This window comes from Equus quagga, chromosome 2 (assembly GCF_021613505.1).
Source record: "Equus quagga isolate Etosha38 chromosome 2, UCLA_HA_Equagga_1.0, whole genome shotgun sequence".
Lineage (NCBI taxonomy): Eukaryota > Metazoa > Chordata > Mammalia > Perissodactyla > Equidae > Equus > Equus quagga.
The window spans coordinates 41,648,915-41,664,272 of NC_060268.1; the positions used below are offsets into that span (position 1 = coordinate 41,648,915).

The 15,358-nt window shown below is 49.6% G+C and overlaps 1 protein-coding gene across 1 annotated transcript in view; it reads left to right on the forward strand.

The window, feature by feature from the left end:
- SORD (sorbitol dehydrogenase) overlaps positions 1 to 8,220 on the forward strand; it is a 43,318-nt gene extending 35,098 nt beyond the window's left edge. The window contains exons 6-9 of the mRNA XM_046654637.1: positions 887 to 952; positions 1,991 to 2,166; positions 5,268 to 5,389; positions 6,288 to 8,220. Coding sequence (XP_046510593.1) covers positions 887 to 952; positions 1,991 to 2,166; positions 5,268 to 5,389; positions 6,288 to 6,453 — 530 coding nt within the window. The 3' untranslated portion in view covers positions 6,454 to 8,220. The remainder of the gene's footprint in view (positions 1 to 886; positions 953 to 1,990; positions 2,167 to 5,267; positions 5,390 to 6,287) is intronic.
- Positions 8,221 to 15,358: the final 7,138 nt, after the last annotated feature.

The window sequence follows — 15,358 nt, forward strand, 5'->3', positions numbered from 1 at the left end:
CGCTGAATATGCTTCATGTTACCTACTCTTTCTTAAAAAAAATCGATATATTGTGAACATTTTTTCACATCAATAGATAAAAGAGTTATGACATAATTTTAATAGCTGTGTGGTATCCCATTGTAGTTTATTTAACTGATGACTTTGTTGGTCATTTCAGGCATTTTCCAGTGTTTTACTTACTAAGGGAACCCACAAAATTGTTTTCAAGGGGAGTGTCCAAAAAGCAAATCCCCCAAGACATTCCGCGTAGCCTTATTTATTATATTCTGCATAGCCTTATTTAGTCTGGTTTTTGTATTAAAAGCATTGTATCATCTAGCATGCAGATAACTCTGGGGAAGCAGGTGGTTTCCAGGCTGATTCTTAGGCACCTGAACATCCTGGAGCTGCCCGAGCAGCTGAGTCAACCCAGGGAGCCAGCTCACTTAAGGACACCCTGCACGGGGGTCCTCAGGTGGTGCCTAAAAAGGATATATCTCTTCTAGGGGAGGCGTGATGGGTTCTAAGAAGGTAGGATCAAAGAGAGAACAGGAAAATATACTCAGACCTCCTGAGACTTATTCTCGGAACAAAGAAATGTTTCCTTGAGCCCTCTGGTTCTTTGACATTATCCCCAAGCAGTGCCTAAGGGTATGTGGAAAATTTCTAGCTTTGAGATATGAGAGAATCAAATAGAATCCTGTGCTAGGAGCAGATTTCATGTAGAGGACAGTCCCTCATGCATTCAACAAACAGCGTCAAGTTCTCACTGCCTGCCGTGTGTCCAGCACTGGGATAGATGCTAGGGGTACACAAAAGATATAGTTTCTCTCTATGGCCTGGACAAGGGGGAGAACTGATGTTTAACATTTCACAAATGTCTCCCATTTCCTACTTTATTTAGGGCCGATCGGACTAGTCACTTTACTCGTGGCCAAGGCAATGGGTGCGGCTCAAGTGGTGGTGACTGGTAAGAAGGTTTTCTTCATTTTAAATCTCCTTGAGGGGGAAGCAGCTGGGCCTACAGTTTGGGGCTAGGGCATGAGACCTGTTCCCTTACTGGGGTACTGGGTTTCTAAAGGGGCTCCTCTTCTTTTCTCCTGGGTTCCAGGGTCGAAAAGCCCACCCAGGAATGACCAAGTCAGGCCTCAGGAGGAGCCTCTTATGAAGCTGCTGGGAGAGGGCGGCTGCTGTGGAAAAGAGGACCTGACTCTTTATGTGTGGACCTTAGGCTCAGGTGCCCACTCGGTCCTAAGAGGAGGCTCAGTCCTTGGTCCACTGACCAAGTCCAGGAAACAAAGAGGGTCTGTTTGTGATGTGGAGTTAGTGGGATATGTGAGATGTTTATAAGAGGATGTCTATGTGTGAAGTGTGTGGTATGGGTGAGAGATATGAGTGTGTATGTGTGAGGGGAGGTTATCTGTGATGGCCTGTGTGGGTATGTGTGCGTGGAGCTGTGAGGTGTATATGGAAGCGTGTGGGGTGTAGAAGGGTGTGTGTGTGGAGAAGGCATCTGTGAGAGAGAGTATGTATGTGTGTGTGTGTAAGGTATCTGAGTGTGTGTGTTATGTGTGAGGAGAGGTTATCTGCGAGATTATGTGTGTGGGTGAGTGTGTAGAGTTGTGTGGGGTGTGTGTGGATGTGTGAGGGGTGGGGATGTAGGAGGGGATGTATGTGTATTTTGTGTGAGGAGAAGGTGTCTGAGAGATTGTGTGTGTGTACGTAGCTGTGTAGAGCTGTGCGGTGTGATTGGAGTGTGTGGAGATGTGGAAGGGTGTGGATGTTTGAGGAGAAGTTATCTGAGAGAGAGGGAGATTATGTGAAAGAGAGACAGTGTGTGGTGTGAATAGGAATGTGAGAAGGTGTAGAGAGTATGCGTGTTGGGCTCAGTGACACCAACCACTACACCAGAGCTTCGTTGCCATCAGAACCTGCACCTCTGTTTTTATTTTTTCCCTAATCAGCCACCCAGTTTCTCAGTTTGAAAGAAACTTCTGTTCAACTTTAGATCTGTCTGCCTCTCGGTTGTCTAAAGCCAAAGAACTCGGGGCTGATTTCATCCTCCAGATCTCCAAGGAGAGCCCTCAGGAAATTGCCAGTAAAGTGGAAGATCTACTGGGGTGCAAGCCAGAAGTCACCATTGAGTGCACGGGGGCAGAGGCCGCCATCCAGGCCGGCATCTATGTGAGTGGGATGAGGGTAGCTGAAGCTGGTGGGCAGATCCTCGCGGGGTAGGATCAAGCTTCTCCACTGACTGCTAATGACCCCTAAGGAAAATTAGGTAATCTCTTGGTATCACTCTTCTCTTATCTCTCTTTTGGAGATAGTGACACTTGCTTAACATCCTCATTGGGTCGTTGTGACGTTTAAACAAAGTAAGAGATACACAGTCCTTGAAAGATCTTAAGTGATCCACGCTGTTGGGGTGGGGTTGCTGGCATGGTCATATCTGCGATCATAAAACAGTGCTTTTGGTGAAAGGATCAACAGGTGGAACAGGGGAAGCAGGCTTAGTGGAGGGTAGGAAATCCCTACTTTGTTTTATTGAGGAAAACAGCAATTTGTATCATTGAAAAAGTAACAAGCATTAAGTTAGTCACAAAGGTGAGGTGATTTTTCAGGGTCAGAGTTGGCTTCTAGTGTCCTCTCCCAGAACTAGGAACAGCTAAGCTGCCAATACCTGATTCTCCCCCCAGCGACCCATCAGTAATTTACAGGAAGTTGGCAAGGTGGCAGGTGTGGCATTGACAGATCAAAGGATGAGGAAAAGAGAGGAGAAAAAATACCTTCTAGGTTCTGAGCCGTACTGTGTGCTGAGTTGCCTACTGGGTGCTTTATAAATGTTATGCCCTGAAAATTAGTTCTCATTTTCCATGTTTTACCGGGAGAGGCCCGGTGACTTGCCTTGGGCACACGCCTCCAATGCCTGAGCTTTCCCTACTCTGGCCACTGCTTAGGGGAGAAAGGGCAGGAGTTAACAAGGAGCCAGTGGGCAACCGGCCTAGGGTGGGAGGGGCTGGGCTGGGGAGAGCCACGGCAGCTGCCATCACTGGGCGCTCCTACTGTGCCTCCTAGACTGCGTCCCGCAGCAGCGTGGGCTTCCTCCTTCCCTCTGAGTCACAGCTTGGTCACGCACAAGGGCACTTTGCTCCATGCAAGACGTTCTGGGGAAAGCTGACACCTTGAGCTTAGAGATACCGCCCTCAGGCCTGGCCCCCAAGCAAAGCTGCCTAGTCCTCCTCCTACCAAGATGCCCATGGCTCAAGTAGTGGGAGGAGGGAGGAGCAGGTGGCACCTTCACTTTGTCCTGAGTTCCATCCTACAGTGGCTACCATGTAGGAAGGGGCAAAGAGAAGCCAAAACTCAGAGGGCGATAGGTCTGCGTGTGATCCGTCAACCCAGGGCATGTCTTGGCTACCTGCTCTGTGCCTGGCTTTGTGCCAGACACCTTGAGGGCTCTGACAACAGGTAAGGTGTGTCTCCTGTTGGCCAGTCAGTGACTCCCATTCCCCAGAGAGGCAGTAAAAAACCTGGCTTCACAATTCAGAGCTTTCCTTCCTCTTGTGTGCTGTCTGGAGAGCACCTGAGAACAGTTGGCGTCTCCAGCTGTTGATGGTGAGGACCCAGTTGCCAGGCTACCTGAGGTGGACAAGGAGGTAAATGTGACCCAAGGGCCTCCCTAGGCCTGAAGCGGGTGCCTCTCCTGAGCGAGAAGTAGAGACATCATGCAGGACAGGTGCTGTCGAATTCAGCAGGTCACCCTGCCAATGCACAAGGTAGGCCGAGGCACACCTGAGAGTCACTTTCCTGCCAGGTCATGACTAGAAAATGTTCATGAGGAGATGTGGCAAATGCTTAGTGTAGAACTGATGTCATCTCCTTGGTGCAGAGGTCATACCCACAGAACAATGGTCGGGTGGTCCGAGCATTCCTTTACCTGTGGTCAGTAAACTCCTGGCCTCCTGGCAGCTTGGGATGGCCAGTTGGTGGTGTTCCTTGTCCTCCTCACCAGGTGGAGAGGAAATGTGATGGAGAAACAGGTTTCCTGGAAAAGTTCTCAGCTAAGAGAACTTTTGTTTGGCTCACTCACAACTTTGTTCCCCCTCCCCCATTTTTCTGGTGGGGACAGTTGTGAGATACCCTCCCCCTTATGAACAGTGCTTACATGTCACGGGTGGTTTGTAAGTGACTCTGCGCTTCAATCAAAACAGAAAATGCGCCAATCATGGAGCCCATCCCAGTGCTGAGCACTGTTCACCCCAACAGCCCTGCTGGGGAGGTGTCAGCCTGTTCTTACACATGAGCGACCTGGCTGAGAGGGGCACCTTCCAGGGTCCCACATGAGTGCAAGCGCCAGGAGTCACCTCACGCTGCAGGCGTCTCTCTGTGGTGTATCCTTCCCCTCACAGATAGGGGATGTGACGTGTGCCTTTCTGTAGCCCCACTGTTTAGCTCTTAGAATGGTCCCAAGAAGGGCTTTGCTGCTGACTATAATGAAAACTTAGCATGAGTGAATTCTTCGTTTTTCTTTCTCTCACAACATTGAGCACAGGTCCCAGAAAATCTCTGGAACAGGTACAGCTCTCATGTGGAGTTATGTAGAGACTGTCAGGAGACATTTCACTCTCTGGCCCACTCCAAGGAGGGAACAGCAGATGGATGTTCAAGGAAGACAAAATCCATATGACTGATACTATTGGGACGAATGTCTCAGATGCCAGCGTGCATGTATAAGGCAATTTTTAAACCACAGAATTCCAATAGCCCTCCCCATTTGTATAGTTTTCTCACCAAGAGGGTGGTTCCTTAGAGATTTGACAGAAGTTCTATCTTGTGGGGTAGCACTCTGGAGAAGGCACAGCAGGTGCTGAGATACGGCAGTGGCTGATGCTAGCATCTGGTACTGAATTAGCAAAGCTTTGAAAGATGCTCAGAAGCTGTTGCAGATCAACCTTGTCTGTAGGGGAGATTCTCACTGGGGTCTGGAGAACCTTCGCTATTTCCTGGGATGTTTGGACAGTAGAAGATGCTTTCCCTGTGCCTAGTCCTCCACTGGTGAAGTGTATTATTTCAGGATCTTTAAGGAACATAATTTTACTATGCTACTCTGTTGAGTTTGATTGACATATTGAAGAGTTCAGCAGTATAGAAAGAATCCTATTCTCTGAAATTTTTGGGCTCACCTGATGCAATCAGAAGACATTTGTGTGACCACGATGTTATTGTGAGTTGGAAGTCTGCATTTTCTTATCTTCTGGGTTTTCTTGTTCTTACCTCTCCTTCAGGCCACTCGTTCTGGTGGGACCCTGGTACTTGTGGGGCTGGGCTCTGAGATGACCACTGTGCCCCTAGTGCACGCAGCCACCAGGGAGGTGGATATCAAGGGCGTGTTTCGATACTGCAACACGTGAGTATATTGTGGGTGAGCCAGGGTGGGCTGCAAGGCCTCTGGACCAAGAGTCTCTGCCTATTTATTCATGAGGGGCACTCCTTGGACACACTGACAGCCATGTGATATGTGTGATAGTGATCTAAAGAGAGAACATTCACTCTTGGTTAAAGAACAGGAGGGCACAGATGGCAGAAGGAGTGAGGGAGGGAGGGATGGAGGGAGGCAGATTTGAAACATGCTTTTCTTGGGTATCTGCCACTCATCCCCCAGGCCCTCTGTTTTCCACTTCTTTAAGTGGCCAGATCTCCATTTTCCCCCTTTGAAGGGAAGAAGGAGAGGAGGGGGGACAAGAGCAAGAACTCAAGTCCCTTGATTCCCACTCCAGAGCCGCAGGGTCCACCCTGGGAAGGGAGAGGGTCTTAATTCACCTCACCCCATGTTCTGTGGCTCCACCCTCTCCCCTGCTGGAAAACTCTGTCCAGGACCACCTTCCCCGCCTGTGTCCCTTACTCTCCCACCTTTAGAGTTTAGCCATTCCCTCTGGAGAGGCTGGTTTCCCAGCAAACTCCGCCACGCCCAGCTGCTAAGGACTGTGATTGGATTATTCTGGGCTGCGTCCCTGAGGCTTATGCACCCTTTCACAGTGGGCTCCATTTGCCTTATGCCTTCAAGCCGAAGGAATTCTAGGCTTCATGACAGACATTGCAGAGGGGTCGGAGGCATTTGGGAATAGGCCCTGTATTCCCAAATTACAAGTCGTAAGATCATTTCCACTGCGGCGGGTCTGCAGAATTGACCTTGCAGAACTGTAGTGCCATAAATAAATATGGCCAAGCTGATCTGTGCTTAGTAGTTTTGGGTGGCTGGCTCTTACCTCCTGAAGGTTGAATGCAATGCCTGTGATCTTTTACAGGTGGCCGATGGCGATTTCCATGCTTGCGTCCAAGTCTGTGAATGTAAAGCCCTTAGTCACCCATAGGTTTCCTCTGGAGAAAGCTCTGGAGGCTTTTGAAACATCCAAAAAAGGATTGGGGTTGAAAGTCATGCTGAAGTGCGACCCTGACGACCAGAATCCCTGATGTTAATTGGGCTCTGCCCTTATCCCCACCCTCTCAGCATCTTGGGGCAGAATGGCTGCCAAGGGTGGGCTTTGATGCACAAGTTTCTTTTGAATAGTAAGAATAACTAAAATAATTCATTATAAGCAGAGAGCCTTGCCCAGAGGAGTTGATGTGCCTTAAAAATGGGGATGGTTTTGGGGAACTTGTGGCCAGAATGACCTGTTCTTGCTGAGCAAAGTTCAGCAAGTGGAGCAGAGCTTGGCAGGCAGGTGCTGGGAGCTCCCCTTCTTCCTGGAGAGCCGGAGTTGAGGGGGGAGGGAATCTGCCCCTTGGGTTCCTGGTGCCACCGTGATTGTGGCCTGGTGGGGGGTGGGGGAAATTATGAAGAGAGACCTTTATCAAGATTTAACTGGTGCAGAACCTGATTTTCAAGAAAATCTGCAGCACCGGGTCTGGAATGAGGGATTGCCCACAGTTTTTGTTTAGCGCAGTGTTTCTAGACATAAATGCTATTTGGTTTGATGACAAAAGGAGAATAAGAGACTGACCTTCTGGGTCTAGGATAATTTTAAAACCCATCAAACAAGTGAAACTGAAATCCCATGTGAGAGATTTGGTTGCACTCCCTAAATGTAGAAATAGTCAGGGAACTTCTCAACGCTGCTTGAAGACAGCCTCCTCCGCTGCTGAGAATTCTGTGTCACTTTGCAAGGTCAGGAACCGCCTTCCCAACACCCCCACCCCCACCCTTCTGCAGGTTCAGGGGCAGCCACTACAGGCTCCTTCCGCACTAGGTAACCAGGAGGCACCTGCCTAAGGACAGTCATGGGGAGTCCTCATGGAAGACCTTAAATCTCTCCTCTGACTAGCCCAGGAGGGTTTGGTCAGTGCACCTGTCACCCACCCCACAGGATTAACGTCTCCTCCAAGGCTCATACTCACTGATGATTATTAGACAATTCCATTTAATTATGAACAGAAAACCTCTCTCCTTCTCATAGCCAGTTAAAGCTCTTTGGTATCTTCCTGTCTATTTGAATGATACCTCCAACTTTGTCTTATTAATTGTGGAGTTTTCCTGTGTAAGATTTGGATCCAAATTACATTATGCCCATTTGTGACTTTGAGATTATTAGTCAAGAATGAGGAGACAAAAAAAAATAAACAGATAAAAAAAAAAAAAAGAATGAGGAGACAGTGGGGCCGGCCTGGTGGTGTAGCGGTTAGGTTTGCAGGCTCTACTTCAGCGGCCCGGGGTTCACCGGTTTGGACCCCGGGGGCAGACCTACGCACCAATTGTCAAGCCATGCTGTGGTAGGCATCCCACATAGAAAGCAGAGGAAGATGGGCACGGATGTTAGCTCAGGGCCAATCTTCCTACAAAAAAAAAGAATGAGGATATAGAGTTCGTGGCATAACTTGGGCTGCAGCCTTTAATCCCTCACTTCAGCTGGGAGTGGAGGGTGAGTTTAAAGAGGTTTGAGTTTTCTTGTGATTGGGGAAGGCCATGCCCAGTGCCTAGACTTCCTCAAACTGCTTTGGGTAATAAATTCTGCTTGTAATGCCTGACTGCTGCTGCCATTTGTGCCCCTGTTGAGGGAGGAATGGACTCAGCTTAATCATTTCACAAAAAGAAGGATCCAGGATTTTGAAAGTGACACATTTTCTGCATCAAATATAACTTCCTTGACTGTTGGGAATTTATGTTAATGATCTCTAATCCTCAAACCAAGTTAAATACATATGATTATTTTACAGCTGAGGAAATAAAGAAATCAAGCGTAATGTGCTCAAGGTCACACACTGCTTTTCTTTTCATGTTCTCTCTGGGGGAGGATGGGATCTTGAGACTTCCATCCACACCCAACACATGCACACACTCAGCCGCCACACAGACTGCGTGGGCTTCCTTCTCTGAGTCCTGTTTAGCTCTAGGCCCAGACTTGCCAGCTGCCTCCTTTTGAAACTTGCCTTCCAGCTCATTGGTGCCCAAAGTTCCTTGAAGGTGGAATGAGAAAGCCTTCCCTTTCTGGATGGAAGGCTTCCAGTAGAAATGCCCCTGCGGGAGGTGGATTCACTGTGTTAAATTCACGAGCAGCCACTTTTCCTCTGACTGTGGTTTGATGGAGGGAGGGAGGCTGCTGAACCTGAGAGGGACTTAGTAGCTGCAGAGAGTACCCTGGAAAGGGAGGGCCACCAAGAGCAAAGACGTGTCACTTGTATCACAGTTGTGATTGGGTTGGGTCCTTAGGGTCAGTGTCTTGGAGCCTCTGTTTGCTGGTGTGTCAGAGGGGCTTCATGACGTCTGCCACTTGGGCAATGAGGGAGAGTGAATGGCTGATGGAGCATAGCAGTTTAGAGAATACTTCCCGTTTCCAGATCCCCCCACAGCTCTCAAGCTACTGCAAGGTTTCACAGCCTCCCAAGCAGCAGCAGAGAGGGTGGCGGGGGAGAGGAGGTAGTTTGGGTGGGCCGCCAAGTGCAGGCTGCTCAGTGAGTTCTCTGGGTGGTAAGAGGCCTCGGGTCAGTATTACTGAGCTGATACTGGGGCTTCCTTGCCTCAGCATCCTTGTTGAAATGCTCCCCACACTGTTTGGAAGGGGCTGCAGGAAGCCCAGGAGTTCATTCCTCCCGCCACCTCCACTAAGTGCTCAATAAATATTGATTGACTCAGTGAATCAGTCCCGGAACCAAGACCATAAATTCCCCACGAGCTCCCCAACCTTGGGTGGCCCTGCCGGCCTTTGTGTGCTCTGTCACTGGTGCCCGGCACCTGGTTTGCTTTCAGTCAACATGGAGGACCCCACCCAGCTGGCACTCCCAGCTCTGGGCTGGGGTATAAGGGTGGAGAGCTGGGCAGAAGGACCCTGCAGGCAGATCAGTGGGTAGAAGGGGGAGGCTGCCCCACGGACCCCAAAAGAGAAAGGGACACAGCTCCAGCACCTCCCTCTTGCCATCCACCTTTGGCTACAGTGGATGCTGATGTGAAGTCACTTCTGGACTCCCAATCCCTGGTTCTCAGGCCACCCCAGTCTCACATCTGTGTAGCACAGTCTTGCCTCTTCCTTCCTGGCTCCTATTTTGCTCCCTTTGGGAGAGAAAGGGGGCCTGTGGGGAAGTTTTTTGGACCAGAGGTTAGGAGTGGGGCAGGTAGGATTCACTGGATATTTGCCTTTTCCCAGCACTGTCCTCTGCACATGATCTTAGCCTAGACTTGGAGGACAGAAACCAAATGACAGGGCCTACATCCCTGGGTGGCAGGCAGGTCTCTGCCATCCCCATCCCCCTCCGCACACCAAGGTCCTCAAGGGCTCAGGGAGGAGCAGGATGGGGAAGGGGCAGCAATGAAGCAGCTTGGCCAGGATCTCGTCGCCCGCGGGAAATGCCTTCAAGATGGAGCAGATGTTCTCTGGCGCAGCGGCTGCTGCGTTGAAGCCATGCAGCAGTGTTCCTTGGCCACTCGCCCCTCACCCCCGGCTTCCCTCTCGTACAGCCCTGGCTGAGTCAGACCCTGAGCTCCTTCCCTGGGGACCTGAAAGTGGCACAGGATGTGTGGATGGTGTTCCTGCTGAGATTGCTCAGGGCTCCTACCATCAGTAGGAGCTTTTTGAGGGTGGTGGGGCAGGGCAGAAGCCTCTGTCCTCTGGGTCTTGGACCCATCAGGCTTATGAGAGGCACCATGTTATAAAGAGTTTGATGCCTGGATTCCTGTGTTCTCTCTAATCCTCGGCCCACCACTAACTCACTGTGTGATTGCCAAGTCACCTACCCAGTCCAAGCCTTGGTTTCCTCCCTTGTTGATGGAAGGGTTGGGCTAGACGATCTTAAGGTCTCTTCCAGCACTGATATTATAGAGGGTTCTCGAGGCCCTGGAGAGTGAGGACCCCTTTGGGATGTCCCTCAGGATTGAGGTGTTAGCGGCCTTCTTGGGTTTCAGTCCCAGTCCTCTGTGTGTGTGTATGTGTGTGTGTAAAGGGGTCCCCTGAGGGAGGGGGGTGAGAGGAAGGGGGGGGCTGCCTTTGGAAACACCTGTGTCCTGGACATCACCTTGTGCTCCTTCCTTGGCCTCAGGCTCCCAGGTGTGGTCCTGAGGGGGTTTGCACAGCCCAGAGCTGGGCCCAGGGAGGTCTGGCCCCGTCACTGGCTTCCCTGCTGGTGGTCACTGATTGGGCTTTCTGTGCTCCATGTAGGACTAGAAGCAGAGGCACAGCCTGGCTGGGGGTAGGGGAGCCCAGCAGTCCATCCATAGCGAGGAGGGAGCTGTGGGAAGAAGGTGGGCCTGTTCTGGGTCGAACTGCTGAGCCGGTGAGGATGCAGCTCCCTTGGCACCAGCTCCAGGCTTCAGGTGGGTGATGCTGGAGCCCCGTGGGTCCTGCTCTGACCTCACAGGCTCTATGTGTACTGGACCACCAGCTATTGGCTGCTTGTACCTCCTCAGTCCCAGAAGCCACTGCCACAGGCCTGCCTCAGCTCCTGCTCCCTGGCAGGAATCCCAAGAGGCTCCTTGAATCAGCTCTTTGCAGTGCCGTACAGTACAGTGACTGTACTTTCCCGTATCACACAAGTTTGTACATTGTTAAAAAATAAAGGAAGTAGAAGAGAAAATCAGCCTTATTCTATTCTCCAAGGATGCCAATAAATTGGAGGACTTCCTCCCAGCTTTCCCTCATGCATTTCTCTGCATATAAAACATGTATGTATGTGTATTTATAATCAGAAATGAGTATGTACTTTACCTACTTTTTTTCCATTTTCACCCATAACAGATAAAGATTTTTTACTAATGACAATTCCCATTAATGAAATTAATAATTCCTTCATATCATCTAACACCCCATCAATCCAAGTCCAATTTTCCCTAATTATGTCAAAACAGTGACTTTTTTCTGCTTCATGTGCTTGAGTCAGGACCCAAGCACATTGCGCATGATGGATATGTGTCTTAAGTCTCTTTCAATCTGTTATAGTTCTCACTCTGTTTTTGTTTAAATACCATTATTATGTTCGAGAAACTGGGTCATCTGTCCCCTCCATACTGTTTTGTATTTGTTTTCGTTTAATAAATTATTTTCACTTAATAAATTGTTAAATTTCTGTCAATAATTATACACATCATCATTTTTAATCACCATATGCTATTGTGTGGATGTACTATCATTTATAAAGCAAATCACAATATTTGGGTATTTGGATAGTCTGCAGGGTTTGGGCCTTATAATAAAGGTGCAATGATTATCCTGGTGCATACATTTTTGTACTCCTGACTTATTATTTCCTGAAGTTATGTTTTAGAATGAAATGAGCTGGATTGAAGAGTACACACATTTTAAAGGTGCCTTGGACAAGAAAACAAAATATTGATACTGAGACTAAAAAAATCTGAGATTGGGGGTGCCCCAGGCCATGCACAATGTGGGAGGATTCTAGGGTCTGGGGGAGCTTTCAGGGGCTGCTGAGGATGGGGCCATGAAGCCCCTCGTTCTCTGGCTTCAGGCCAACCTTGGGAAAGCTGGAGGCTTGGGTCTCACCATCTATGAACTTGGACAGGCCACCAGTTCCTCAGACCTCAGTTTCCTTATTAGTAAACTTGGTAGTCACTTCTAGCTCTGGGACTACTGTCAGGACAGGACAACAGACAGCCCCTGCAAAGGGCTGGCAGAGGATTTATAGGGAACTGTGGCTGGGTTACTGTGGAGCAGTGGACCCTGTCAATGAACTTGTACTGGAAGGCTCTCCCCACTCTGCCAAACTTCAATGCCAGGGGCCTCTAGGTTCCATCCACCAAACTTTAAGAAGTCACTAGGAGGAAGTGAGAGTGGTGTGTGCAGAATGTTCCTTTTTGGCTCTGGCCTCTCTTAAGTAGATGCAAATCCATGTGGCATAGAATGAATTGGAGTAGTTATTAAGATGCAAATCTTGGATTCTCAGACCCCAAGAAATTGACAATTTGAGGGACTCTTAAGGAACTTTGTCTTCTGAGGGAGGGAGTCATATACAATCGTCACATTGCCAGTTTAATCTCTTGTCACGTATATGTTTAATGCTGTGTTTATATAGCTTAACACTATAGATTTTTGAGTGTGCTTGCATATGCATTCTTTCAGGAATGCTGAACTGAATCATCTCCCCTGTCACCGTTATGTGGGATGGGATGGGACTGTTATCATTGTCAGTATCAAGGATGTATGATTTTGAGGAACTTCTGGAGAAGTTGTTATCAGTAATCAGAAGGAGGACAACACATGATCTGAGAGAGAATGAATGAGGGAAAATGCTGATAGGTGAAGGAACTAGTAATCCAGGGAAAGGTGAAGAAAGTGACTCAGCTGTGGCCTTTGGAGTCTGGGGCTGCTGGTTCTGGGGAGCAGCTGCGCAGTCGGCACAGCACAGGGACAGACAGCCTCTAGCCAGAGTTCTCCTGGGCCAACCCCAGGCTTGGCTTCCCCTGGTACCACAGATGAAATTTCCACATCTTGCTGCATACCCAGCGAAACTAGAACCTGAGGAGCCATTGCTCTGTTCGCTGGTTCCTTGAAGCCATGCCATCTTCTCCCAGGATAGGGCTCCAGAGGGAGTGACGCTTCGAAGGGGAAGGCAGCCCTTGCTGGGGTGGTTGACTGGGGAAGAATTTCTGTCATATGCCTTGTCATGAGGCTGACTGGAAGAAAGGCTCTCCTGCATTTGGAAGAGGTGGTAAAGGAAGAGGCCAGTGGGAAGTTTGGACGTCTTGGGCTCCCTATAGTAAGAAGGAGGTAGATCCACGTTAGGCTACTCTATCCCCTCATGATCTTGAGCAACTCATTTAAATCCTTCAAGCCTCAGCTTCCTCATCCTTTAAGTGAGAAAAATAATACCCACCTCAGCGTTGTCATAGGGACAGGATAAAGAGATTTTGAAGTCCTCAGCATGGTGAATGGTACTAAAGGGCTGCTTCTGCGCCTGCCTCTCCCTTGCCAAACCGTGTCTCTTCGCCTGATAAATGAGCAGGGTGGATGATCCCCAAGACTTTTCTAGCTTTGAGGCTGGAGTCTGCAAAGGTGCTTGGAAGTATATGAGAAGTTCCCAGGGTAGCAGAAAAGGCCTCAGCCCGACCATCACCCAGCATCCCTCGCTCTTCCATAAACCTGTGAGGGCAGCGGAGATGGCACTAGGAGTAGAGCTGGAGGCCAGGCAGGGAGGAGGAGTGGGGCTAGGCAACTGCGCTCAGGAGCTGCCTCTCACCTGCCGGCCCGCCTCCGCCCCTGTGACCATCCAGAGGAGCCCCTGTGCCCAGGACCCCTGAGTGGTTCCTCCCTCCAGGACAGGGACTCCCAGAGGCCATGGCTATGCTTCTCGCCTACATTATGGAGGTATCCTTCACTGGCTGGCACAGCGCCTGGCACACAAAGAAGGAGCTCTGGAAATGTCTTTAGCCTGATAAGCAGCCAGACCTCCCTCTCAGCTCTGAGCCGTTGCCATCCTGCCCATCAGCCTGAGCTAACCCGAGAGCGACTGGGAGTCCTCAGAGTGACTTACTTTGTAGAAGGGGAGGCCAAGCCCCAAGGACAAGGAGGAGCATGTCTGGAGACCACAGCAAGAGCAGAGCTCACCTGGGCCTAGAGTCCCCTGCCCTAGAGACCCATCAGAGACAGCCTGGGGTCCAAATAAGATGGGGCGACCAAGCTGGATCTCACTGAGGGACAAGGAGTGGGACCAGCTGCCCCAACCAGACCTCTTTTGCTTTAAGGGAGATAGTAGGGGACCCTGTGGTATGATAAAAACAACACTGAGGCAGAGTCCTGGGCTCTGGGCCCAGCCCCCCACCGATTTTAGGAGAGCCGTTTAATCAGTGTGTCTTCTTGGGCATCTGTGATGGGGTCAGTAAAACCTCTCTCAGTATCGTCGTCATCTATCCAATAGAATACTAAGCTGCTGTGAAAACGAATGAGGGGGTAATCACAGCAGCTAACCCCCCAGTGCCTACGATGGGCCAGACACTTTGCTGAGAATGCACACACTTGACTCGTTTCTTCCTCACAAAACCGAGATATGGAGATTAAATAATTTGCCCCAGATCCCACACATCTACATACATATGTTTGAATACGTGTGGGCAAAAACGTCTAGAAGGGTAGACAGCGAACTGTCAATGATAATTAACTCTGGAGGAGAGGATTTGGGGGTTGGTGTTGTTTGAGGGGAGGGGAACAGGAGGACTTTCATTGTTTTGTTGTATAAATTCCTCTCGATTGAAAAAAATGTGTTTTTTTAACCATAATCATGTATCACTTTTGTAATTTAAGAAAATGAGTAAGGATGTCATGACGCACGGTGCCCTTTTGGACTCAAATGTGGAAGAGCATAAGCGGTGGCCCCGGCTCCTAAGGCAGGTGACACTCACCATTCCCAGACAGCCTTTGGCTGCACCAGTTCCCAGGAACAGGGAGAGGCAGGGAGTCACCCACTCTTCAGCACTTACCACCCCACCCCTGACCCACAGCAGACCTCTGGACAGCCTGGGCAGGGTGGACTGTTACATGACAGGCTCAAGTGTCACTTGTGAGGTGTCAAGGACTTTGGAGTGGAACCTCTGGTTCTGAGGAGTTAGCTGTTTGCATGCTTCAGCCATGAGGCTGCATCCTTATGCTATCTCTTGGTCTTTTTTATGTGTATGTGCTGAGGAAGATTCACCCTGAGCTAACATCTGTTGCCAATCTTCCTCTATTTTGTATGTGAGCTGCCACAACATGGCCACTGACAAATGAGTGGTGTGTGTCCATGCCCAGGAACCAAACCCAGGCTGCCAAAGTGGAGCATGTGAAGTTTAACCAACTAGGCCACCAGGGCTGGCCCTCTCTTGGTCTTTTTAATTAATCATTTCCTTCATCAGATGATCAGCAGAGTAACTGCCCACAGTGGGGCACTGCTTGGCACCTCGCTTCAG